Source organism: Lepidochelys olivacea (genome assembly GCF_965140295.1).
Source record: "Lepidochelys olivacea isolate rLepOli2 genome assembly, chromosome: 4".
Taxonomy (NCBI): Eukaryota; Metazoa; Chordata; order Testudines; family Cheloniidae; genus Lepidochelys; species Lepidochelys olivacea.
The window spans coordinates 100,142,760-100,169,548 of NC_140414.1; the positions used below are offsets into that span (position 1 = coordinate 100,142,760).

General features: G+C 43.3%; 1 protein-coding gene across 3 annotated transcripts in view; it reads left to right on the top strand.

Annotated features, from left to right (window-relative positions):
* LOC311520254 (gamma-aminobutyric acid receptor subunit alpha-2) overlaps positions 1 to 26,789 on the top strand; it is a 356,749-nt gene that overhangs the window by 302,985 nt on the left and 26,975 nt on the right. For all 3 annotated transcript variants that reach the window (XM_084627589.1, XM_084627591.1, XM_084627592.1), the window contains 2 exons: positions 6,420 to 6,487; positions 25,238 to 25,458. In XM_084627589.1, coding sequence (XP_084483715.1) covers positions 6,420 to 6,487; positions 25,238 to 25,458 — 289 coding nt within the window. The remainder of the gene's footprint in view (positions 1 to 6,419; positions 6,488 to 25,237; positions 25,459 to 26,789) is intronic.

The following is a 26,789-nucleotide window of genomic DNA, read 5'->3' on the forward strand; positions in this document are numbered from 1 at the left end:
TTCTCAGCCATTTAAAGAAATCATAATCTAACACATACCTAGCTAGATTACTTACTAAAAGTTCTAAGACTCCATTCCTGTTCTGTCCCCGGCCAAGACGACTACAGACAGACCCACAAACCCTTTGTTTCTCTCCCTCCTCCCAGCTTTTGAAAGTATCTTGTCTCCTCATTGGTCATTTTGGTCAGGTGCCAGCGAGGTTACCTTTAGCTTCTTAACCCTTTACAGGTGAGAGGAGCTTTCCCCTGGCCAGGAGGGATTTCAAAGGGGTTTACCCTTCCCTTTATATTTATGACACGCCCCCCAAATCTCAGCTAGGGTGAAACACTGGCTGGGATTTCTTCCTGGAGCTCTAGGAAAACAGAGTTAATAAGACACATGCATCTCTAAATATACTACCAAGTACATAAAGACTAACAATATTTTCCACATCTCAAGGACGATTTTAACCAGTTGATTCTGGGAAACTTTCACGGGAGAGTGCATCAGCCACTTTGTTAGAAGCTCCTGAGATGTGTTGGATGTCGAAATCAAAATCTTGGAGAGCTAAACTCCACCGAAGAAGTTTTTTGTTAGTTTCTTTGACAGTGTGAAGCCACTTTAGTGCAGCATGGTCGGTTTGCAGGTGGAAACGCCGTCCCCAAACATATGGGCGTAGCTTTTCCAGAGCGTAGACAATGGCATAACATTCTTTTTCAGTGACTGACCAGTTGCTTTCCCTCTCAGACAGTTTTTTGCTGAGAAACACTACAGGGTGGAATTCTTGATCAGGTCCTTTCTGCATTAAAACTGCTCCCACACCACGCTCGGATGCATCTGTGGTTACTAGGAACAGTTTGTCAAAGTCTGGGGCCCTTAGTACAGGGTCAGACATGAGTGTCGCTTTAAGCTTGTTAAAGGCCTTCTGACACTTTCCGGTCCACTGAACAGCATTTGGCTGTTTCTTTTTGGTTAGGTCTGTCAGTGGGGCAGCGATTTGGCTGTAGTGCGGTACAAATCGTCTGTAATAACCGGCCAAGCCTAAGAAGGATTGAACCTGTTTCTTTGACTTTGGGACAGGCCACTTTTGGATAGCATCCACTTTGGCCTGTAGGGGGCTGATAGTTCCTTGACCCACCTGGTGTCCAAGGTAAGTCACTCTGTTTAGGCCTATTTGACACTTCTTAGCCTTAACAGTTAGTCCTGCCTCCCTTATGCGCTCAAGGACTTTTTGTAGATGTTCCAGGTGGTCTGCCCAGGAATCCGAAAATATGGCCACATCGTCAAGGTAGGCGACTGCATATTCTCCTAATCCCGCTAGGAGACCATCTACAAGTCTTTGGAAAGTGGCGGGTGCATTTCGCAGCCCGAAAGGGAGTACATTAAATTCATACAGCCCGAGATGTGTGATGAAGGCTGACCTTTCCTTGGCAGATTCATCTAGCGGTACCTGCCAGTACCCCTTGGTTAAGTCCAAGGTAGAGATGAACTGGGCCCTTCCCAGTTTCTCTAATAGTTCATCTGTGCGTGGCATGGGATAGTTGTCTGGGCGAGTTACAGCATTTAGCTTACGGTAGTCCACGCAAAAACGTATTTCCCCATCTGGTTTGGGAACTAGAACCACTGGAGATGCCCATGCACTTTCAGAGGGGCGGATTACCCCCATCTGTAACATATCCTGGATCTCCCGTTCTATAGCAGTTTTAGCTTGAGGAGACACCCGGTAAGGTTGGACCCTAATTGGGTGAGCATTACCTGTGTCAATGGAGTGGTATGCCCGTTCAGTCAGTCCTGGGGTGGCTGAGAACGTTGGCGCATAGCTAGTGCACAGCTCCTGGATCTGCTGTCGCTGCATACGCCCAAGGGTCATGGAGAGGTTCACCTCTTCCACACCACCAGCACATTTCCCTTCGTAGTAGACACCTTCAGGCCACTCAGCGTCGTCTCCTCCCTGGGCTGTAAACTGACAAACCTTTAATTCTCTGGAATAAAAGGGCTTTAGAGAATTAATATGATACACCTTAGGCTTTCGGTTGGAGGTGGGGAATGCTATGAGATAATTAACAGCTCCCAGGCGCTCCTGGACCACGAATGGCCCTTCCCACGATGCTTCCATTTTATGGGCCTGGAGCGCCTTTAAGACCATGACCTGGTCTCCTACTTTGAAGGAACGCTCTCTGGCATGTTTATCATACCAGGCTTTTTGCTCTTTTTGAGCATCCTGTAAGTTTTCTCTAGCAAGGGCTAAAGAGGTTCGGAGGGTGTTTTGTAGGTTGGTTACAAAGTCCAGAATGTTAGTTCCTGGAGAAGGTGTAAATCCCTCCCATTGCTGCTTCACCAACTGCAATGGCCCCTTAACCTCACGGCCATATACAAGTTCAAATGGGGAAAACCCTAAACTGGGATGTGGTACAGCTCTGTAGGCAAAGAGCAACTGCTGCAATACTAGGTCCCAATCATTGGAGTGCTCATTTACGAATTTACGTATCATGGCCCCCAAAGTTCCATTAAACTTCTCCACCATGCCATTTGTTTGATGATGGTAAGGAGTGGCAACCAAGTGATTTACCCCATGAGCTTCCCAAAGGTTTTTCATAGTTCCTGCCAGGAAATTAGTCCCTGCATCTGTGAGGATGTCGGAGGGCCAACCTACCCTGGCAAAAATGTCTGCTAGTGCCTGGCACACACTTTTAGCCCTGGTGTTGCTTAGAGCTACTGCTTCCGGCCATCGGGTGGCAAAATCCATGAAAGTCAGTATGTACTGCTTTCCTCTGGGTGTCTTTTTCGGAAAAGGACCCAGAATATCCACAGCTACTCGCTGAAATGGAACTTCAATGATGGGGAGTGGCTGGAGAGGAGCTTTGACCTGGTCTTGGGGTTTTCCCACTCTTTGGCACACCTCACAAGACTGGACATAGGTAGAAACATCCTTGCCCATTCCCTCCCAGTGGAATGACCCCCCCAAACGGTCTTTGGTCCTGTTCACCCCAGCATGGCCACTAGGGTGATCATGGGCTAAGCTCAAGAGCTTGGCCCGGTATTTAGTTGGAACTACCAACTGTCTCTGAGGATGCCAGTCTTCCTGGTGTCCCCCAGAAAGAGTTTCCTTGTATAAAAGTCCTCTTTCTACAACAAACCTGGATCGATTAGAAGAGCTGAGAGGCGGTGGGTTGCTCCGTGCCGCCGTCCAAGCTCTCTGGAGGCTTTCATCTGCTTCTTGTTCGGTCTGGAACTGTTCCCTTGATGCTGGAGACATCAGTTCCTCATGGGATTGTGGACCTAGGCTTGGTCCCTCTGGAAGCGATATAGGGGATGGAGCTGTTTCTGTTGACTGTGAACCGCTCTCCGCTGGTGTACTATGTTGGGATTCAGGCTCCGGCTGAGCCTCTTGTGTAGGGTTATCGGCTGCTGCCAGTTCAGGTTCGGTGGGGCCCTCTGGTGTTGAGGTTGCAAGTACTGGATTCAGTGCTGACACGGGGTCTGGTGTTGGTTGTTCGGCTGGTTCCGGTTCTGGGACTGGTTCCGTCTGGGTCTCTGGGACTGGATCCACTACTGCTGTTGCAGACATTGGCCTGGGGTCCAGGTCCATCACCTCTGACTGGGTCCTGATAGAAGTTTCCGGAACAGAGCTAGGCCTCACGGCTTGTTTAGCCTGGTTGCGGGTGACCATTCCCACCCTCTTGGCCTGCTTCACATGATTGGCCAAGTCTTCCCCCAACAGCATGGGGATGGGATAATCATCATAGACTGCAAAAGTCCACATTCCTGACCAGCCCTTGTACTGGACAGGCAACTTGGCTGTAGGCAAATTGAAAGAGTTGGACTTGAAGGGTTGAATCGTCACTTGGATCTCTGGGTTGATTAAATTGGGGTCCACTAAGGAAGCATGGATAGCTGACACTTGTGCTCCGGTGTCCCTCCACGCGGTGACCTTCTTCCCACCCACACTCACAGTTTCCCTCCGCTCCAAGGGTATCTGGGAGGTATCTGGGCCTGTGGACCTCTGGTGTGATTCCGGTGCAATGAACTGTAATCTGTTGGGGTTCTTGGGGCAGTTGGCCTTTACATGCCCCAGCTCGTTACACTTAAAACATCGTCCAGCTGACGGGTCACTGGGGCGAGGAGGGTTGCTGGAGAACGGGGTGGTGGGACGATAAGGGGTCTGGAGGGTTCTTTGAGAGGTAGGTGGGGCTTTGGGCGGCCCCCGGTAATAGGGTGTGGTCTGGGGTGGTCCCTTCTGGTCTCCGCTCCAACTGCGACCAGTTTTCTTCTTCTCTGCCACCTCCACCCATCTGGCTCCAATCTCTCCTGCCTCAATTACAGTTTTGGGTTTCCCATCTAGGATGTATCTTTCTATTTCCTCAGGAACACCCTCTAAGAATTGTTCCATTTGCATTAGGAAGGGCAAATTTACTGGAGATTCAACACTTGCTCCTGATATCCAGGCATCCCAATGTTTTACAATGTGGTAGGCATGTCGGGTAAATGACATGTCTGGTTTCCACCTTAGGGCTCTGAACCTCCGACGAGACTGCTCGGGTGTTATCCCCATTCTGACTCTCGCCTTGGATTTAAACAGTTCATACTTGTTCATGTGTTCTTTAGGCATTTCAGCTGCCACCTCAGCTAAGGGTCCACTGAGCTGCGGCCTCAGCTCTACCATGTATTGGTCAGTAGAGATGTTGTACCCAAGGCAGGCCCTTTCGAAGTTTTCTAAGAAGGCCTCAGTATCATCACCTGCCTTGTAGGTGGGGAACTTTCTGGGATGGGAAGTGGTACCTGGAGAAGGATTGCTAGGGTTTGTTGGTATATTCTGCTGGGCCTTTATCCTCTCCATCTCCTCCACATGCTTCCTCTCTTTTTCCTTCTCCTCCTCCTTCAGCCGCATGAGTTCTATCTGTCTTTCATGTTCCCTTTGTTTTTCCTCAGCCTGAAATTTGGCTAATTCCAGCTGTAGTCGAGTTGAGGATTTGGCCATTCTAACCTCTCTGTTTTTAACTAACTTTACACCCGAGGTTTAGAAATAAACAAACAAAACTTGGCTGTAAACTTTTGCTGTGCTGGAATAGAGTACCTATTCTCTGATAGTGATTGTCAGCCTACAGAAAAAGACAATTCCCTTGTCTCTGCTCTGGGCCCAAATTAAAGCAAAAAACCTCCAACTACTTGGAAAACTGCTTACCCAGCCCAAAGAAAAAAAAAAATTTCTTTTCAAACCTGTGCTCCTTGTAAAACAAAAAAAAAAAAATCAAAATCCTAAAAAAAAACCCTGCCACTTTTGTCTCCAGGCAAATGGGTAGAGCACACACCCCCTATTTACTTTTAGGAAGAAAAGAAAAAAAAAAACCTCTGGGTTGGAAGACTGTGAATTTCCCTGCAGGAGTTAAGTACCCTGCCTCCAGGCAAGAAAACCTGCAATTCACAAGATAATCCCCTTTTGTCTCTGCTTGGCCACAAAGCAGAGAGAAACCAAGCTGCTTTCAGTTTCAAAGCTGCCTTCTGGACTTCCTAAAAATTCCTTTTTAAAATCTGTATTTCTAGTTCAAAAAATCTCAACTGGATCTCAAAATGATTTCAGGTTAATCCCACCGCTGCCACCATGTCAAGGTTCCTCCCCCACTCTGAACTCTAGGGTACAGATGTGGGGACCTGCATGAAAAACCTCCTAAGCTGGTAAAGATAAGCTTAGGAGGTTTTTCATGCAGGTCCCCACATCTGTACCCTAGAGTTCAGAGTGGGGGAGGAACCTTGACAGGCTGTTACTCTGAAACCTGAAGATAGAAAACTGAGCAATTATTTTTGCCTACAGCAAAACAGATAATATGCTGGTATCATGGCTGTCCAGCTATAATCATTAGGAGGACATTTTTTTCTGCAGCTATAACAACAGTTCAGCAGCATGGTGAACACAGGGAAGGGACTATTGTGCTTAAACATCTGTCACTTAAAAACAATTGAAATATAGGATGCGGTTGCACAATTATTTTTAGCATCATTAGTAATTGTATTGTAAGCAGTTTCTTTGGCTTTGAAAAAAGCTGTTCAGTCTGAAAAAAAAAAAGCCTTGAATTAGAAAGCTTTTAACAGCAGTGATCTACAATACTGGGCATAGTAGCTCTGCAACAAAGGTGTTTTATGTTTAGAATTGTGGCACCTTATTAAATACCAGGCAATGTAATTATTTTTACGGGCTGTGAAAATGGGAAAGATGTTTATATTTGCTGTAAGTGAAGCACTCGGGGGGGCGGGGGCGCAAGTTTTCTTCTAGTAACACCAGAGTAACAGCAGAGGAATTCTAATGAAGTCAGTGGAGTTACTCCATATTTGCAACAGTATGACTGAGAGCAGAATCTGGTTCAGAATGTTCCACATCATTCTGTGTGCAGAATACAGAAAATGTATATGCTAAAAATGTGTTTGTTTCTCTCTTCTCTTATCAGACAGTATAACGGAAGTCTTCACTAACATCTACGTAACCAGCTTTGGACCTGTTTCAGACACAGACATGGTGAGTTCCTGAGTGAGCTAAGAAAAGCTGAGGAGAGCTACTGTTGACCTTAAAGAATGTTTACATTCTGCTCCCATTTACACTGGAGCAAATCAGGAGTGTCACTGAAATCAATAGAATTATGGCACTATAAACTTGATATACATGTCAAAAGATGTAGTGTGTGACTTAGGTGGTCATAGGTTTTCTTTTGGTCCTCTGCATTTGGGTGGATTTCACCTGGAGTGAAGTCAAGGCAGGGAAGCCTATCAGTAACAGTCCCCAAGTTGTTATAAATGTTTTGTTGAATGGCTTTGTTTATATCCACTCTTTATAAAGAAGAGCATAGATCCCTAATCACTGGACAAGTTGAGGAGCTTTCAAGGACTTTAGGTGGATGGCTTGGGACAAAGAGATAGAAAGTGGGCTCTGAGGTTTGTTCTGGGTGGGCCTCAAACTCCGCCCCCACAATGAAATGATCTGAGAAGAATTACTGGAAGGGAGGGGGCCCTTGTACTTTTGAGTTTCTGACAGGCAGTTTTGAACAATGGCTCCAGTCCAGCAAACACTTGTGTAAATTATTTTTAGGTAGTCTCCTGAAAGTCATTGGAACTACTCAGGTCAGGAAGGACCAGCAGGATCAGGACCAATGGCTATTAAAAGAAAGAAGCTAACAATATTGGCCTACAGGGCCAGTCCCAGGTGTGCTGTCACCCAGAGTGGAAAATGTTTTCCCCAAATGGCTGCAAAACCCCCCCACCAATCTCCTTCCCCCATTTGTCTCCCATAATGATGGGAATTTGCTACCCCCAGAGGTTGGTATCTACAACAGATGCCCTGAGCTCCTTCCCCGAAGTCTGGCCTCTCCCTGTTCTGGACTCTTTCTGTCTCTGAATCATCATGTTATGATATGGATCATTCTGTAATTGACAACTATTAACAGGTTAGTTGGTAATAGGGCTGTGAAAGATACAAGGAATTTGAAAAATTCATAACATGAGGTTTTGGTGGGGTTTTTGATTCATGAAATGGGTGCAATTTTGCAAAGAAATACCAAATTTTTTTTTCTTGAAAGAAGCACTGTTTTTGAATAAATATTTGCCAGTTGCAACTGACACACTATATACTGGATTTTATTAGATATTTCAAATAAAAAGCTGATTTTAGAAAAAAAAAGTATGTTTGTTTTCTTGGGCGGCATTATAGATGGCCTTGATTCTTGTGAATAGCAGGAAATGTTTTTTTCCCCCTAAGGATATGAAATGAAGCTTCTAAAATCATTTGTATTTTGTTAGCTTGCACTATAGGTTTAATTCTCCACACAATATACACCAGGGCAAAAAAGGTGTAAAATTTTATCTATCTTAGGTACTTATATGGCCCCCTTAACCGTAATATCTGAGCACCTCACAGTCTTTAATGTATTTATCTTCACAACACCTCTGTGGGAAAGGGAAGTGCTGTTATCCCCCCATTTTACAGATGGGTTATTGAGGCACAGAGAGACTTAGACCTGGATCCACAAAGGGCTTAGGCACCTAAATCCCACTTTCAGGTGTGATCCACAAAACTCCTGTGTAGCTGCCACCTAAACCTGTAGGTGCCTAAACTAACATGGCACATAAGTTCTGTCTGAAAAAGTTCCCTAGGCACCTATGTTTCTGCCTCAGGGCATTCTCATTGCTGCCTCACTCTGGGCACTTGGAGACCTATATCCACCTAAGCCCCAAAGTGATCTATGAAGCAGGAAAAGATGCGCTGATGATAGGATCCCACATCGCAGATGAGTATCCTAATCACAGAGCTAACGGTTCCTCCTCTGCTACTGCCATTGCTACCACCTGCCATTTTGTATGGAGCAAGACAGCTGCCTAACTCTTAATCACAAGAAACACCTTAGGCATCAAACTGCTTGACTCCAGCAGAGGGGTTCCCAGTTGTGGCTCGGAAGCTGAAATATTGCCTCCTTGCAGCCTGGAGATAGACACTGAACTCTGAGAGGGACTGGGGTTAGAACACACTCCTCTCCCGGGCGTCTCCCATTGGCTAGCTTAGGCAGTTTGCTGCCTAGCCTGCTGGCTTTTGTGGATTGTGTTTTAAAGCAACTGTTTCTCCCCATTCATTGTATAGGGAGCTAGGCAACTAGCTTAGGGTTTGTGGATCCCCTTGTTGTTCAAGTGATTTTCTAGGTGCCTAAAAGGGCAATATCCAAGTCCCTTTGTGGGTTTGGGTCTTAGTGACTTCCCCAAGGTCACGTAGGAAGTCTGTGGCTAAGTAGGGACTTAAACCCAGGTCTCCCAAGTCCTGGCTGCTAACCATTTGATCATCATTCCTCTCCAAAGTATTGTCACTGGTATACGTGGAGAAGTTTGACTTTGCAGTAAATGACCACACAAGGTGTGCAGCAATGGAGAATCAGGTCATATGATATCAGTCCTATTAATGCAGTTTTCAGGGGAATACTTGTGGAAATGAACTACAGTGAATCAAAATGACAGTTGTTACCATTGGCTGTAGATCTGTTTGCAGATATGTAGATAGATAAATAGAAGTGGTTTAAGTGTTCACTAACACCAAAGTTTCAGGCTTAAATAACATGTGCAATTGACTCTTACAAAATTACGTTTACTGCCAAGCAGGAGTCAGCTTCAAAAACTGAGTTTAAAATAATTATTGATTTCCAAGTAATCACAGATCTGTCAAACATGAAAATGATATTTGTGTAAATGCCATAAATTATCTTTTAAGCAAATATTACGTTCAGCTGGACTCTGTGTAAATTTAAACCACTATACATAGGTCCACAGAATATCTGTATGAGGAGGCTCTGAAGGGAGGAAAACTCTTTGATATTCCCATGACTGATATGGCAATTTCCTTCAATATCTTTGGAAGACCTTATTTTATTAAGTTTATGTATTAAGTTGGGCAAAGATTGTATGTAACTTCCCTTGGGGAGAGAGATGACAGATGTGAAATCTGGGAAGTTTAAAGGGGTTCAAAAGACTGTATTGAATTGTGCCAGATAGACATGGACTTGAGGGGACGATAAGAGTTAAGTGGATTCCCTGGAGAATTCCTAGAGAGTAGCTAATGCAAATTCCACATCTCCCATTATGCAAAAACCCAGCCTTTTGAATCTGTGCCCTGAGGAGAGGGCCGTTGTTTGCCGATTACCTGTTACAGAAGGTCAAGATCAAAGACCCAAGCTGTATAAATGACTGATCTGCTCAGACTTCATTCTGGTCCTAGAGCTAAGATGGATGAATGTGTAATCATGGGGAAAACCCAGTTGTGAGTTTTGAAGGACTAAAACCTACCAGAGCCCTAGGTTGGAGCTGGGGGTGACCTCTGGTAAACTTTTTAGCATGCATGTTTTAATATGCTTCTCTGTAATGCTTTTTACCTTAAGAATAAATATGCTTGCTTCAAAGGAGCTGTATGGTGACTTACATCTGCAGACAATACAATGGTCAGAGCCCTCAAAGAGAATGCAAATTGCAGGTGCTGGCCTTTTAGGGTGTCTGGCTTGTTGGGGATATCACAATGGAAGGCAGGGAGTTGGGAAGCCTTAAGATTCCTAATTAGGAGGGAATGAGATGCTTGTCTCCGGCCAAGAGAGGTGATGGCTGAGGAGCCGGAAGCCTTAAGTGGGTGCCCTTGGTTGACAGTGGGGAAGGTTTAGATTGGATATTAGGAAAAACTTTTTCACTAAGAGGGTGGTGAAACACTGGAATGCGTTACCTAGGGAGGTGGTAGAATCTCCTTCCTTAGAGGTTTTTAAGGTCAGGCTTGACAAAGCCCTGGCTGGGATGATTTAACTGGGAATTGGTCAAAAGATCAGGGGGTTGGACTAGATGACCTTCTGGGGTCCCTTCCAACCCTGATATTCTATGATTCTATGACTACAGAGTGGGAAGACGGGTTCAGTTGCTCTAAAACTGACTGTTCCCTTTCAGAGTTTTTCCCAAATTGTTTCACCGGGAAGATGGGTTTGATCCCCCCTGGCCTTCTGGGGTGGCAGGGTTGTAGAAATTTTGGTGGTGCCCAGAACCCGCCCCTGCCCAAACTCTGCCCCGCACCTGCCCAAGGCTCTGGGAGGGAGTTTGGGTGGGGGAGGAGGTGGTATGGGGTGCAGGCCCTGGGCTGGGGAAGGGGACTGGGATGCAGGCGGGATCTGGGGTGCAGGCTCTGGGAGGGAGTTTGGGGACGGGAGGGGGTTCAGAGGTAGGGGGTGCAGTTCTGGGAGGAGTTTAGGGATGGGAGGGGGTGTGGATGAAGGCGTGCAGGGGTGAGGGCTGTGGGGTGAGGCTGGGGATGAGGGGTTCACAGTGCAGGAGGGGGCTCAGGTCTGGGACTCAGGGCTGGGGTTTTGGGGGCACAGGCTCTGGGGTGGGGCAGGGCCAGGGATAAGGAGCTTGGGGTGCAGACAGGCTGCCCCAGGGCTAGGGTAAGAGAGAACTCCACCACTCCGCTCCCTGCCGGCAGCAGCGAGCTCCGGGTGGGGGACCCCTCCTCTTCCTCCCCCCCCCCCAACACAGTCACTCTGCACCACTGTCACTGCACGTGGTCCTAGGGCCCCTCTCAGGTCCAGGAAGCCCCCTCGCCTCCCCTATGGTGTCCCCTGTGGTGGGTACTGGGGGGGGGAGTGGGGGGCTGCCGTCATGTGTGGCCTCCCTTGCTGCTGCCCCTCACCGTAGCCTCACTTGGGGTGGGGGATGGGGCTGCGCTTTGCTCAGCGTGGGGCAGGAGTGGTGGCTGCAGGGGGAGTGGGGGGGTCAGATTATAGGTCAAACACTCACCAAAGCCCCAGAAGCTGCTCAGGTGAGTGAGGTCCACTGTAGATGATCAGGTCTCCCGCCGGAAGTCCCCTCGGCATCTGCTCCTGGTGGGTGCCGGGGGAGGGGATGGGAGGGCTGCCAAGCACGTGTGCGCCGCCTCCTCCCCCTCCTGAGTGCTCAGCCTGCTGCCAGCGTCTCTTCTTGCCACAGGTGGCAGCAGCCGGCAGCACGTGCAGGCAGGCAAGGAAGAGGCGCCCGCCGCTTTCATTCTGGCAGGGACGCTCCGGGCCGGGGGGCAGATCGGGGGTCGGGAGGCAGATGAGGGCCGGGGTCTGCTCCAGGTAGGGCCGGGGGAGAGACCAAGCTCCAAATATTGGTGGAGCAGGGCCCCCGGGTCTGAATATTCCTGGAGCATGGGCACCACGAGCCCATACAGAGGGGGAGATCCACACTGGAAATGATAGGATGGGGCAAATGGAATTGTGGTGGAATAGCATTGGTTATTCACATTGCTAACAAAACAGTTCATGATCGTTATTACTGTTTGCTATCAAATTAATAGGAATCAGTTATTGCTCAATTTCCATTAGCGCTAATTTATTTTGTATCTAATCTGCCACCTGAAGCCAATGCCATAATATAGGTTTCCATTGAAATTCCAATTTTTTTTCAACCAATTATAATTTTGGCAGAAATAAATTGTGAAGCTTTCAAAACTTGGTATCAGGCTGTCAAGGAAATATTGTGAGTAAATGTGACAAAATGTGGTTCAACTGTTTAACATTGGAAGAATTAAAAAAAAAGTGAAGACTTTTTGTACTACTAAGTTGTGCTAAATCCTTTAATAGGGCATTGCTTTAGTCCTCGTCAAGATTTAATTAATTTGACCAGTTTGAAAAAAAATCTTATCTCCTGTACATAAACTGAGTTACCTAATGTCCCAGTTGTTGGCTTCAGAATTGTTGGACAAACTGAATTTCAAAAGAACTACTGCATGTATGTGTGCATTTGTGGTAACTGTTTTTTCTCTGACGTTCAAAACTATTTATGGTGTGTCAATAGAAGGAAATGTCATTAGTGCTGATGTTTGGTCATGGTGGGTCACAAATTCCACATCATGGGAGCTCATGTTTTTTGTCATGGTAGGTCATAGCCTCCATTTCTGCTTTTATTTACGTTGGGGAGTCTGTGTGACTTCTTCCTGTTGCTCTGCCTCCTTGTGGAGGTGCAGATACTTGTTTCTCCCTTCCAACTACAAAAGACAGAAGTTACAAAACAACATTCTTCAAAACAAAAATCCACAGCTAGGCTAACCATCTGCAATTTAATCAGAACTTGCCATGACTCGCTTGTGATTTTGTTTTTCTTTTTTTGCACCCCCCCCCCCAAAATCATCCATTGTAAAACAGCTTTAATCATTTCCATTTTATTTTCTGTGGTGTCTTTATAGGTGTCAGGTTTCAGTGATTCTTGTGAGTTGACACTTTTTTTTCTTAATTATTTGAAATGTTTTTCTTAGGAATTTGACAAGCACACAGGGGCTGAGAGAACCCTGAAATCATTAATGTAGGTCATATATATACCCACTACAGAACTTGGAAATTGAACTCATAGTCACTCTTGCCCAGTTGTCCCTTCATTAGCTTGTTAGCTGTTGCACTTATATGTTATGATAGAAGCCTTAGGGAAAAACCCACAAAGAATATCAGGATTATTCAACCAGTTATGGGCTATATCACCATCTTCATTACATTATTGGTAGACTATCTGGGTAAGCTTTAATGCCTGAGTCTTGTGTCCTTTCTCCATCTAGCCCAATTTTCGTTTTCATTTTTTTCACATGATCATTGCTTTATATAATAGCCAACCAAACCAAAATAAATGCCTGGTTTAATTGTGAGATGGATAAACTTTGTGAGATGAGGCTCATGCACTTCAGGATTATGGGAAAGTGAAATGGGATGACTCTCTTCTAACTTAGAAAAAGTTGTTTGTATTTCTATACTGAGAGCTAATGGAAATTATTCTTCAGCTCTGTAGCAACAGCTCCTTCTGTATCTAAATGATCTTGGTTTAAATTTCACCTGGTAGTATTCTTTACTAGTAAAGAAGCTTCAAAGTTCAAAGTAAAGAAGCTTAAATTTTCAGGTGGCTGTAGTGTTGAAGATATGTAAGGTTTAGTCTTTTTTTCACTGTCACACAGAGTGCTTATGGACAAAAGACACACTGCAAAATTCACTACTGCCTTACTCCACTTCTATGTTGGCATAACTCCATCAATTCTGATAGTTACACTTGAATATGACTGGAATAATTCTGTGGTGAATTGGGCCTATTACTTTTTGAATATTTTTTGGTGAAATAAAGTACCGTAAATGCTACTGCTTTGTAACACAGTTCAGCTTTTTTTATTTTTAGTCAGAAAAAAACTCTGCTTTTGAATAGATTTGAGTCCAGCAAAAAATAAATTGGATAACATTAAAAACCAAAATCGGTTACCATTTTGAATGTGGATACGTGATTTTAGAAGAAACTATACATTCATTGGCAAAACACCTTTTAGTCCTGAATTTTTTTTAAAAAAAAAACCTTAACAGCTGCATGTCACCTGACATCATTTAGTGTATTAGTGCAAGTTTTCTTTAAACTACACTTTGTTACTTTCAAATTATGAATTCCTTTTCTTGTGCTCTCCTCTGCCACACTGAAACTCCGGCACGTGTATCTGAATTCAAGACCTTAGAATTGCTTTCTTACAAATAATACTATACCTTTTCATCAAGCTTTGCTTGAAGGTAAACAGTGTTATTTAAAGTTACTATTTTAGCAGCCTGTCAAGGTTCCTTCCCCACTCTGAACGCTAGGGTACAGATGTGGGGACCTGCATGAAAAATCTCCTAAGCTTATCTTTACCAGCTTAGGTCAAAACTTCCCCAAGGTACAAAATATTCCACCTGTCGTCCTTGGATTGGCTGCTACCACCACCAAACAAATACTGGTTACTGGGGAAGAGCTGTTTGGAAACGTCTTTCCCCCCAAAATACTTCCCAAAACCTTGCACCCCACTTCCTGGACAAGGTTTGGTAAAAAGCCTCACCAATTTGCCTAGGTGACTATAGACCCAGACCCTTGGATCTTAAGAACAATGAACAGTCCTCCCAACACTTGCACCCCCCCTTTCCTGGGAAATGTTGGATAAAAAGCCTCACCAATTTGCATAGGTGACCACAGACCCAAACCCTTAGATCTGAGAACAATGAAAAAGCATTCAGTTTTCTTACAAGAAGACTTTTAGTAGAAATAGAAGTAAATAGAAGTAAAGAAATCACCTCTGTAAAATCAGGATGGTAGATACCTTACAGGGTAATTAGATTCAAAACATAGAGAATCCCTCTAGGCAAAACCTTAAATTACAAAAAAGATACACAGACAGAAATAGTTATTCTATTCAGCACAATTCTTTTCTCAGCCATTTAAAGAAATCATAATCTAACATGTACCTAGCTAGATTACTTACTAAAAGTTCTAAGATTCCATTCCTGGTCTATCCCCGGCAGAAACAGCATATAGACAGACAGAGACCCTTTGTTTCTCTCCCTCCTCCCAGCTTTTGAAAGTATCTTGTCTCCTCATTGGTCATTTTGGTCAGGTGCCAGCGAGGTTACCTTTACTTCTTAACCCTTTACAGGTGAGAGGAGCTTTCCCCTGGCCAGGAGGGATTTCAAAAGGGTTTACCCTTCCCTTTATATTTATGACACAGCCTAACCTCATGTCCTGTCTACAATGAGAATTTTTAGCATTTCTCCCACTGATGCATTGGGGTTAGACCAGATGTGGGAGAATTGCTATAAATTTTCTATATAATCTGAAATCCAGATCCACCTGTACTAGCTGCTTAATAAAGATATGTAAGTATATTGGCCACAGAGTTTAGTGTCAAAGGGAAAAAATGGGAATATGCTGGAGCTGTTTTTCAACTTCATTATGCCAAGTAATGGGGACTAATCCAGAGAAGCAAAAGTGCAGAATAAAGCAGATTGCACCTTTAGAGCTTCAGTTGTTGCATTGTTATTTCTATGAAACATTATACGTTCAGTATTGTGATGTAAAGCCCTAAAGGCTTCCACCCAGGTCAGTGATGTAAATTTATTGTGACACTAGCCTGAGAGGAAAAAGCTGAATACTTAAAAACAAAAACAGAGCAACTAAAAAACAAAGCAGTATCTCTAAATTGTTAATTACCATAATTGTCCAAGGAAAGTTATAGGACCAAATGGTAATTAAAGCAGTTAATTACAGCATCTGTAATTAAGCTTGCAAAAACTTTAACATTTGAAAATTCTGAGGTAGAAGGTAATTGAACTTTGGATGGAACATGGCTGAGAAGACGACAAAATCTGAAGTGGGTTTGTGAATTCAGCCAGTAAAAATTGGCTCTTTCTGTATGCCCTTTTCAAAAGTAATACTGTAATTAAGGAGATCTTTATTTTTTCATTGTATATTTCCTCCTCAATTCTCAGTGTTTTTACAGTTTTTCCTCACAATTGAGTTATTGTCTGACAAAGCCTCCCTGTCATTCACCCATCTAAAGCTTCTCAAGAAGCAAAAAGTGTTGATCTCCTCAAGAGAAGGGCCTGTACATTTTAAATGGTAAATATTATTTTTTACCTTCTGAGCAATAGTTGTCATATGGAGCACAAAATACACAGCCAGATTATAAAACTTGTACCACTGAGAGAAAACCGCAGCCAAGGTCCTCTCTATTTCTAGTCTTCAGTGGCAGTACTCACAGAGTGAGATATTAGGTGTGTAAGGTAACAGAATCTGGATATGCATATGCAAAAACTGGGTTAAGCTTGATCTGAATATTATAACAGATAGACTTCCTGACATTTTTGTATTTTATATTTTACGCTTAACTTTGCATCAAGAGCCTGCACAAGGACCCTGTTTTGAGGCCCAAATGGGACTTCATTGGTGCAGAGACTTTGTACAAGACCATACAGCTGGATGGAAAAATTAAGGCTCATAATGGAATGGATCTTTTCAAATATAGGAAGGTTTTGCTATAACTCAATAGAGTAATATTACCCCCTTTTCATACTTCTAACATAGCAGAAATTACTTCTCAAATAAAAAGTTGAATACAAATTCCCTGAAAGTGAACTGATCATTTTGAATGGGATTTACCCCTGCATAGTAGGGCTGGTTGAAAATTTCCCATTTTTTTGACAAAATGATTTTTTTTTAAATGGTGTCTGTTTTCTATGTTAAATTTAGATATTTTTTCAAAAATGCCCCAAACCCCAAAAAGTTTGTGGCCAAAATATGTAGTTTTATTTTATATTTTATTGAAAAATCAACATTTGCTACAGAAGAACATTTTCCACAAACGAAAAAACCTTATTTTTTCCATCCAGCTGTATGCTGCTGTGGTCTAGCACAAAGCCTTTGCACCACTCAAGTTTCATTTGGACCTCAAAATAGGGTCCTTGTGCTGGCCCTTCAAACAGGGATGAATCTCACCCTTTATGAAACTGAAGTGAGTTTGTTGCCTACAGATGTATGTTAGTTTTTACTTCACTAGTAAGCATTCTTTTTTCCTCTAGAATCTGTGAGGGTATGTTTGTTATTAATACCTAAAAAATGTGTGTACAGCAAAAAGTTGTTAGCCTGGTTTTAGGCAAAAAGCAATGCCCACCCCCCTGTCTTCCAAGTCATGGTGGGGAGCAAAGAGGTGGAAGCTGGCCTAAAGGGAAGCAAAAGTAGTGGAGGGGGAGATGGTTACAGACCACATTTCCCCCACCTTTCTGTGACTCACAGGAGCCCATGTAAGTCCCTCAGCATGGATGCCTCAGGGATGGGAATCCATGGATGTGGGAATCTTTGGACAGAGAAACAAAGGTCAGGATAGCCACGCTACGCGCGCCTGTGGAAATACATGTAAGAGATAATCTTGGCCAGCTCTAGCTTCCTCAGAACTGGGTTGTAGAGAGCAGGCATAGGGATCAAAGCCAGTGAACTATATTACTGAGGCTGTGAGTTACATGGAGCTCTCCTGCATTCCTGGACCCATGGGATTAGATTTGAGATCTCTGTGGATCTGGTGAAGCTATGCAGTTTCTGGCCAAACATTTTGCCATGAGAGAAGTCTTTTTTGGTAACTACAATTTTAGTTTCACAAATTTTCCCACCGTCTTCTCCCCTGTATTTTTCCAGGGTCAGGGAACATTTAGTCCAGTGTCCTGTGTTATGAGAAAAAGTACTGGGAAACAGTACTTCAATATTTACAGTGACTCCACTAAACAATTGGTAGAATTGCCTCAAATCTCCTGGAGGTTGAATGAAAACATTTGACTTCCAGCTACTTGTCCTCTACAGTCTTTGGCTTGTGAAGATTAGAAGCTTGTCAGGCTTTGGGGAAAGAGAAATTGACTTTTTTTTTTTTTTCACTTGTATGGAATCAGGACTTACTGTCAGGCTAATAGCTAATGGTATGCAACATAAAGTGTTTGGTCTTCAGGTGGTAGAGGGCAGAAGAGTTGGAAGTGGAGAAATCCATCCCCAAGCCTTGTCTGCTCTTCAGTGCTGTGGCCTCAGTTTTGGCTGCTATTCCACTCCTGCTATTCAAGTTGCAGAAATTGTTGGTGACCATTGGATTAGTACAAATATTCCCATTGCAACATAGCATGCTGATTTGTGAAGTGCCAACATGGGTGGGGTGGGCTCTCCACACAACATGGTGAGTGTCCAGGTAACCATCTGCCTGCTGTCCTATGCACATCCCTGTGTGTGACATTGGCAGTGCATAGAGCCTTGAACTGGTCCTCTGCACTGTGAGTAAAGTCTTCCCACAGAGAATTAAATGATGAAGCCAAATAAAAGTTGGCTTATTGCTACCCCTGCAGAACTTACCTCAGCTTGAGTTTGGAAGCTGGGCCCAAATGTTTAGCATTTATTCAAAGAGAGCTGTGATGAATTATTCATCAGTAAAATAAGTTACAGGACTTACACTACTTTCTCTGAGTGCTCATCACTCCGGCAAATATCACATTATAACAAGGAGGCAGATGTGTTCCCAAGGCTCAGATGAGTCTGCTTTGAATAATTGCTTTTTCTTATGGGTCTTGCCTAAAACTGTTCCTTTGGTTTCACAGAAGTGTTTGACAGTTAGCTGCAGAGTAACATTATTAATAGCTTTGAAACTAAACTGAAGCAGGACTAATTTAGTAGGCTGAATTGCCTTAAGACTCAGTAAGAAAAATTAAGATGCGACACCAGGAGCATTGGTACTTTAAACAACAAAACAAAACAACTGACAGTTTGTAAATAAATATCCAGGACCCAGTTCTGCCCTCATCTACATGGATGCAATTCCCAGTGAGGCCCCTGCTTCGAAAAGGAGGTGTGTAAAGGTCTTTTGTTATTCTCAACAGATATAAATTAAAGGGAGGGTGAGGGACTTTCTCTCCACACATACTTTTGACTGCCCTTGAAGATTCAGTAAAAAGGTAGTTTAACTTCTCATTGCTCCCAACTTACCTTATTTTAAATCAGTTTACATAGATTATGTTTGTGTGTTACTTCAGAGAGTTAATACTATATAATAAAAGGCCAATCTGAATATAAAGGACCCGCTGGGACAAGTCTGAACGAGTCAGTAAATGAGGAATTTTGGTTTGATCTAGTCACTAAAAAGCTGGGTTACAGGGACGTGATTAATACACGTTCAACCTGTTCAGCGTCAGTGCTGCATGTGGACGGGCACTCACAATGTCTGAAGTGTTTGGAATGTTTCCATCTCTCCTCCAGATGCAAAGGCTGCCACAATCTGTCAGCCAGGGACAGATGAGACAGGTAATGTATTCCCCCATCCTTCCCCAAACTCTATCTTTCCATGTCTAGCCTTCATAATAAAGATTGTCAAGTAAGGGGAGAGAGTTGCTCAGACTTGACTCAATTTGAAACTTTGCTCTAGAGATACTGACTTACATCTAATGTCTTCACTCACACAGGCGTCAAGTACAACAACTTTTTACTAGAAAAAGAATGAAATCCCTATCATGATTTTACCCCAGTGTCCAGTCACTGAGAAAACAGGCCCAACAATTCTAACCATGTAATATAAAATATTACAGCAAGTGGCAGGATACAAATTTGATAGCTAATGCAACATGTATAAATGTACAGTATTGGAATCCAGCTGTGAGACCATGATCTCAAATACAAATCAACAGGGAGTATTCATTAGATCAGAAATCAGCACCAGAAGATTTCTGTAATACTGAAAGTATGCTCTTCTACTTTAATGGAGGTACTGTGCTGAATAATATTTTGACTAATACCGAGTATATAGACAATACATCTTTCTTGATGAATGAGTACCTGTAAAATTTACAATACAAATTCAAGGTATCAGTTTAAGGCTCTTTTTTTGTAGAGTCCATCTCTGCATTTATACAAAACATTAGTCTGCTTTAGGAAGTGTTTACCATTCGCTACCATATAGTGGTATCTAAGAACACAGTTTCCCCTTTTGTTTAGACGAGGAAAGCATTCTGTAAATGTGTGGTGTCTTTTGGCAAATGCTGACTTTTTTGGCTGGAGACCACTGTGTTTCAATAATTGCAGACTTGCATATGTGCCCAAATATTTCAATCCTCTGTATAACAATATAGAGGACCAGATTTGTAGGAAAGAGCAACACAAGGAATATCACGTTACATACCATCCATTCCCCTCAGGCTGCACGTTTTGGGGGGAAAGTTATCCTTTTTGATCTTCTGTTGCAGTGGTTCCTATGCTGTGGTAGGTAGAATACTTACTGGGGGTCCACCAAGAGTTGGCTGGTCTCAATGTGCTGACTCTTTTTTTTTTTTTTTTTTGGCTCAAGTTCAGAAACAGAAAAGATGGAAAAGGGCAATGAAATGAATAAACAAATGGATTAACTTTAGTCAAAAAGGACAAAGCATTTATCACACTAAAGACCGCCAAAATACTTTCCTAATATTATTTTCCAATCTAAGTGCTGAAGTTGCCATGGGGACATTATATGATTATGGATAGGGTAGGAATTGGTCCAGGTGATTGCAAATGGGCAGGGAGGTTGACCACGAGAGACACTCATGATGATAGGTTTCAGAGTAGCAGCCCTGTTAGTCTGTATTCGCAAAAAGAAAAGGAGGAGCCCAGCTTGATTGTCATGCACATTGTGTAAAGAGTTGTCACTTTGGATGGGCTATCACCAGCAGGAGAGTGAATTTGTGTGGGGGGGTGGAGGGTGAGAAAACCTGGATTTGTGCTGGAAATCACTTTAGATAAGCTATTACCAGCAGGACAGTGGGGTGGGAATAGGTATTGTTTCATATTCTCTGTGTGTATATATAAAGCCTGCTGCAGTTTCCACGATATGCATCTGAGGAAGTGAGCTGTAGCTCACGAAAGCTTATGCTCTAATAAATTGGTTAGTCTCTAAGGTGCCACAAGTCCTCCTTTTCTTTTTACTCATGATGATGTGGCTCAATCCCTGCTCTATTCCATGTTCTGCACAGAACACCATGCAACTGTATGGATGGAAGAGGGGAAACTTGCCCTTAACCTCAGAGAGGTTAGAATTAGCTATAGAGCTTGACATATTTGCCAGAAGAATGTTTTTAAGGCTCTGATTTTCTCCTACTTTGCATCTTCCGTAGACTGTTTCCATCTGTGTGAAGTGTGTATAAAATGCTGCTATTCTGATTTGCACATATATATAATTGTGTACGCAAGATGCAATGCAGTGATGAATAGGACCCTTAATATATTTTGTTTATGGACACACTAGAAATAGTGGAGGCAGACATTTCGATTTGTGTATATGCAGACAGATATTTTTAAAGGAACCTAGTGAAATTAGGTACCTGATTTGCATGGGATTTCAATGTGTAACTCCCTTAGGCTCCTTTGAAAATACCAGCCTGAAATCACATCTGTATGGCTCAAGGACTAATCTTCTAATGCACAGCAGTGATTTCTTCTCTTGAATACTTAGTACAGCTTCTCAATTTGGAACTGGGCAGAACCTCAGTTGAAAATCATCTTGAAGCTTTTTGGACAATTGTCATTTCTGAATTACCTGGCATGTCTAGCTAGGTTTCACATATTCCTCTCATCAATGAATAGTTCCTGCTCTTGATCTCCTCTGACTTTCAGATATCTGATAACTGAGGGATATTAGGCAACCTGGGATTTCTAAATAGGCTCTTGAGCCACAAGAAATTTAACAGCCAAACATTCAGGACAATTCACCCTGACCTGCCATAGGGGAAAGGGAGTAATGAGGGAGTGTCTACAGAAAAGAACAGAGGCCTTTTACCTCATTCTTGTCATACATTAAATATTTGAGAAATATGTCCTTTCCTCACTGCTACAAAGGCCAGGTGTTCGCAACCTAAAACATAATAGTATCTTGGAAACTATGGCACATCTTAATTTCATGGGAGCACTCATTAATAAATAATGTTTAAATAGAGTATTTTAAAAGAAGTCCCACCATATTTGAGACTAGTCTCCTATTCAGCAAAAAGTCAGAGGCAGTACCATACCAAAAGATATAAATGTACTTACAGCAAACTCTGAAACATGTAGCAGCTACTGGAGGAGAAACACATTGGCCGGTAAAATAAAGTTATATAAGGTATGCATATTAAGGGAGAAAATATGGCAGTATGATTTGACACAATTTTCCAGGTTTTAGTATGTTTTATAAATACTAAGGAAGATGGAGTTACTTGTGGATTTAAGCCAGCCTTTTCTTTTTATGATTACAAATAGAAGGTAGCATCAGAGGAAATAGAACTAATAAGTGAAAGGTAAACCATTATCTGGGGTATATTCAGTGTAGCTCTGGGATAGTTACCTTTGTGTCTTCCTCTCTCCGGCCCTGCATGAATGCAGTGACATGGTAGCCATAAAGGTTTCAGCTATATGATTCCAGGAGTAATAAAGCATTTTAGTAAATTCAAAGTCAAATTGATTTCGAAGTTCTGATTTTGCTTCCTTTTGCATTTCATGTTGTGTGCATCTTACTAGTCCACTTTTTGTTAAATCACAAGCCCAATATTTGTAATAGATATGGTGTATTACAAATACCTGGTTGAAAGTTTCTCACACTAGTTCCACTGAACTAGGTGGTTGCTTCTACCTCTGCAGAAAGTAGGGATATTGCAAGTGGGAATTGTCATGTTATATGCGCTTTCTCTGCCCAAGAACACTTGCTAATTTCATAAGGTTACTAATTAACAATATTTCTTTTGCCTACACATGCCTGTGTTTTTTTATTTCCTTTTTTCAGGAAAAATAAGGGAATACCTTTAGATTTGGATTTATGATTTACACATCAGACTCCCCACAACTCTTCTTGTAGTTTTAGAATATTCTGTATGAGTTGTGGCTGTTCAGATAAGGATGTTTACTGGTTCAGAATAGCAGGTCAGGGGTGGATTGCACTGGCAAAACTGAGGAAGTTTCCCAGTGCTTGTTCTTACTGTGCCTGGCTCAGCTCAATGCCTTCAGCTCCTCACTTTGAGTGCTAATGTTGCCGAGAGTGCTATGTGGGTACATTGCAGGCACCACATAGTTGTTGTTGTTTTTTATGAAGGATGATGTCCTAGGAATGTTTTTATGTTTATGTGCTTGGGACAGTATTTCCCATAGCTCCTCTTCTGTATGCAGATCATCCGAATGAAATCCTGGTCCTGTTGAAATCAGTGGCACTTCAATAGGGCCAGGATTTCACCCCAGGTGTGTAGTTCCTGCCCGTGATCTTAAATCAGCATGGTTCTGCCCTGGCTGAAATCCACAAGGTACCCCCATCTTCACTAGTATTTGTAAACAAACATAGAAGGCCAGTGTGAGAGTTTTGTCAAAGGCCTGATCTCCCATCTCTACCTCTCCCCGTTGTAGGGAAGTTCTGTCAACTTCCAAGATCCACTTCTTCAGTCATTGGTTTGTATAAATGATACTAGGATTCAGTCAACAGAAACTTTGCAACTTGTACAGAAATGAATTTTATTTTGATACTAAAACTATGTATCAAATCACTCACCAGCAGTTTGGTTCATTCAGTAGCTGCATTTAGCAAAATTTCTTGTAAGGATTTGGGAGGAAATACTTTGGATGGGCTATCACCAGCAGGAGAGTGAATTTGTGGGGGGGGGTGGAGGGTGAGAAAACCTGGATTTGTGCTGGAAATGGCCCACCTGATGATCACTTTAGATAAGCTATTACCAGCAGGACAGTGGGGTGGGAGGAGGTATTGTTTCATATTCTCTGTGTATATATAAAGTCTGCTGCAGTTTCCACGGTATGCATCCGATGAAGTGAGCTGTAGCTCACGAAAGCTCATGCTCAAATAAATTGGTTAGTCTCTAAGGTGCCACAAGTACTCCTTTTCTTTTTGCGAATACAGACTAACACGGCTGTTACTCTGAAACCTGTCGTTAAATTAAAACTCACACATCTGCCTGAAAAAATATTTAATTGCTAATTTTACAATATCTGTAAATGGAAATCTCTTTTTTCAGTTCATTTACTTTTTGCATATTTGTAGAACTAGTTTTGTTGTTTGCTCTATACAGTCCGGTAGGTCCCGATTTTTACAAGCAGCTCTTTGCAGATGGACCCCTGAAAGAGAGCCCCATTGAAGGTCCATGTGGGCACAGAGCTGCTTGTAGGATCAGGACCTGTGTGAGTTTCCTCTGTTTGCATGGGGCTTTGCAGAGGGGTTGGAGGGAGACACACACACACACACACCTCTATAGCAACTGAAAGTGGCAGAGGCAGGTGTAGTAACAAACTACTTTTAACTCATTTTTATACTGATTGGATTATAAGAGGACATTTGTCATTCAAGCATAATGTGCACATAAGATTATCTCCATAAAGTGTAGTATTTGCAAAGTAATTACAATAGAACAGATTATTGGAACATACTGATTATTTTAAATGTACAGCTACATTTTGCAGCGATACAACAAAACTGCTGCTGCACCAGAAGATGTAATATTGCAACTGCATGATTTACAGTTTTATGCCTATAAAATTTTCATGTCCTTAAAATTCCATCTTATCTGCAGTACTGATAGTTACAAACCACTCGATAATTTGCACATACAATTTTAACGTACTTGATATACTCATACTTTTAATCAGTATTTTTCTTTGCTGGAACAAACAACAATCCTAAAAATGTGTACAGAATATCTATAGAATAGTGGGATAGCAGTTAGTGACTCATGCACCTGGAAGTAGAACATCAAATTCCTCCCAAGATTAAACACCAGGGCTATACTTCTATCAGCCCCTTCATAGGCATGGATTTCAGCAGACAGTCTGCCCCCTTTTGTTCATCAGATGTCAGTGAAGTAGTATAATTCACTGTTCCCTCTCTATGTATTTATGCTAATCAAGCCTATAATTATTCAACAGCCTTGTTACATGTTTTTCCCTTGGGAAGAATCTTTCTTATATTAATGTTCCTGGATATATCCTGCCCTTTCTGAACATGCTTGTTTTCTTGGCTCATAACATGGCCATTCTTAGTGCTACTGAAGTACTGGCCTCCTTCTACAGGCATGTTTGCCGCAGAAATGCATTCTAATTTGGTCTGTATTGATCTTCATTTCTTCAGAACAAAATGCAAAACTGTTTATGAAAACTAATTTGCACTACAGTCATCTAATCATTAGGGCTTATATATACTAATGTAGCATGTCTGTTAAGGTTAATGAGCATTACTCTATACTCCCCTTGGTAAGGGCACATAGACCCTAAATGCTTTCTCTCAGTTCCTCTTCATTAATCTCGATATCATACAATTATAGTTGTTGACCACTCTTCCCCTTCAAATACTTTTATTAACAGATTTTATAAAACCAGCATTTTAGTGTTCTGTGCTTGGAAAACAGACTGATGTTCATTATGACAAAAATAATGTCTTTTTCCATTGTAGGAGTACACAATAGATGTTTTCTTCCGTCAAAAATGGAAAGATGAGAGGTTAAAGTTTAAAGGCCCAATGAACATCCTTCGCCTGAACAACTTAATGGCTAGCAAGATCTGGACCCCAGACACATTCTTTCACAATGGGAAGAAGTCAGTAGCTCATAACATGACAATGCCAAACAAACTACTACGAATCCAGGATGATGGAACTCTCTTGTATACCATGAGGTATGTCTTTTTATCTGTTTGTATTCACAGTATTTATTTACATGGCTTTTCTAAGGAATGAATGCTTTATGGCTCATGCTTTATGCCTTAGTCCAACTGGAGAGATGGAGTCCACTTTCACAGTCAGTGCAATTCATTAAATATGTTCAAAGAAAATCATTTAAGAGTAAGTCAGAGGTTTCTGGAAATTGTTATGCAGTCGTTTTAAACAGGCCAGGACAAGTAACAGTATTGCAATAGAATATGGAAATAGGAAATTACACATCATTTTCAGTCTCCAAGTTACACCTTGCTTCACTTGTGGCCTCATGGATACAACTCTGGACTGGAACTCAGGAGACCTGTGTCTTAGTCTCATCTCTATCACTGCCCTGCTGGGTGACCCGAAAAGGGATCCTGGTTGCTCCGGTCAGCACCGCCAACTGGGATGTTAAGTCCGGTCAGTGGTGCTGCGGGTCTAAGGCAGGCTAGTTCCTACTTGGCACCGTGCTGCGCCCTGGAAGCAGCCAGCAGGTCTGGTTCCTCGGCGGTGGAGAGGCCACAGGGCTCCACACATTGCCCAAGCACCAGCTCCGCACTCCCATTGGCCAGGAACTGCAGCCAATGGGAGCTGGGAAGGCGGTGTCTGCAGGCAAGAGCAGCGTGTGGAGCCTCCCCCCCCCCCCCGCCCGCCCACCTGCCCCGACCTAGGAGCCGGACCTGCTGGCTGCTTCCAGGGCGCAATGCGGAGTCAGGACAGGCAGGAAGCCTGCCTTAGCCCCACTACACTGCTGACCAGGAGCCACCCAGGTAAGCCCAGGCCCCAATCCCGAGCCCCAATCCCCTACCTCAGCCCTGAGCCCCCCACAAACAGGAGCCCCCTTCTGCACCAAATCCCTCAGCCCCAGCCCAGAGCCCATACTCCCTCCTGCACCCCAACCCCATTCCTCAACCTGCAGCCTCCTCCCACACTCTGAATCCCTTGGCCCCAGCCTGGAGCCTCCTCCTGCACCCTAACCCTTCATTCCTGACCCCACCAGAGCCTGTACCATCCTCCCATACCCCAACTCCCAGCTCAGAGCCCCCTCCTGCACCCTCAACCCCTCATTTCTGGCCCCACCCCGGAGCTCGCACCCCCAGTTAGAGCCCTAACCTCCTGCCCCAGCCCAGTGAAAGTGAGTGAGGGGGGAAAGAGCAAGCCACCAAGGGAGAGGGAATGTAGTGAGGGGGGGCAGGACCTTGGGGAAGGGGGTGGGTAGGGGGCGGGGCCTCAAATAAAGGGTGGGGCTAGGGTGTTAAATTTTGTGCAGTTAGAAAGTTGGCAATCCTAGTTTAAAACCATTGTATAACAA